At 56.8% G+C, this 1,197-nt stretch overlaps 1 protein-coding gene across 1 annotated transcript in view; it reads right to left on the bottom strand.

Annotated features, from left to right (window-relative positions):
• The window catches only part of TTF2 (transcription termination factor 2), a 30,861-nt gene that overhangs the window by 9,652 nt on the left and 20,012 nt on the right, over positions 1-1,197 (bottom strand). Inside the window, 3 exon segments of the mRNA XM_018573532.1 lie at positions 325-417; positions 420-480; positions 603-756. Coding sequence (XP_018429034.1) covers positions 325-417; positions 420-480; positions 603-756 — 308 coding nt within the window.

Here is a 1,197-nt window from a genome sequence, read left to right as displayed (position 1 = left end):
GGGGGGAGGGGGTGTATTATGGCAAGATGCAGAGATGAAGAAGGGAAGGGTGACAAGATCATTCATGGGGAGTCAAAGTCATGGTGGTATAAGGGAGTGGTGTTGGTGGAAGATGGGGGGAACATGGTGGCAAGAGGGGAGATGCTCCTCAGCCCCATGTTTGCAGACTCTGCACCACACATGTACAGGTCCCCCTCAAGCTGTGACTAAAGGAACATATCCCACACATGTGCAGTGAGGTAGTAATGTGTATGTGCGACCAGCAGACCAGATTCTATGACGCGGCACCAACATCTGGGGGGTTGGATGAGATGCCAGACTTACCTCTCTCAAAGGGGTTATCTGCCCCCATTGGTGGTGCCTGTGAGCCCCCTTCATGTCGCTTCAAATAATTCTGCAGTGTAGATCTGTGGGGGGTGTCTGCTCCTGATCCGACAGCTTCAGGTGATGCAGCTGACTGTGTCTCTGGGGGAGCTCCACCTGCCGGTATGAAAACAGAAATTCATTTACAGATCCGACTTCACTCACATAGATGGAAATTAGGCGGAGTTACTATGTAAATATATAACAGACCACACCCCCTCCCCGCCCCCTTCAATCACCAGAGGTCTCCCCGCGTGGTCCATCTGGTCTTTGGTCCTCCGCAGCAGCAGGCTCTTGGTCAGGATATTCAGTCTCTCGCCCCCCTTCCTGCTGCCGTTATCCACCTGATTCTTCCACAACTTGTATTCATCGAACGGCGAACAACGCAGGAACCTGACCGAGAAAATATGTGAGGCTTAGAATGCACAACATGGCACAGCCTTCCCCAGGGTAACACAGCATTATATATTCCTCCCCGGGATCACACAGTAGGGTGCACCCCTCCCCAGGGATCACACAGCAGGGTGCACCCCTCCCCCGGGAATTACACAGCAGGGTGCCCCCCTCCCCCAGGATCACACAGCAGGGTGCACCCCTCCCCCAGGATCACACAGCAGGGTGCATCCCTCCCCCAGGATCACACAGCAGGGTCCACTCCTCCCCGGGATCACACAGCAGGGTCCACTCCTCCCCCGGGATCACACAGCAGGATGCACCCCTCCCCCGGGATCACACAGCAGGGTGCACCCCTCCCCCGGGATCACACAGCAGGGTGCACCCCTCCCCCGGGATCACACAGCAGGGTGCACCCCTCCCCCGGGATCACACAGCAGG

The sequence above is a fragment of the Nanorana parkeri genome, unplaced genomic scaffold (genome assembly GCF_000935625.1).
Source record: "Nanorana parkeri isolate BGI_ZX_2015 unplaced genomic scaffold, ASM93562v1 scaffold2417, whole genome shotgun sequence".
NCBI classification, from domain to species: domain Eukaryota; kingdom Metazoa; phylum Chordata; class Amphibia; order Anura; family Dicroglossidae; genus Nanorana; species Nanorana parkeri.
This window is presented reverse-complemented; position numbering and strand designations above follow the sequence as displayed.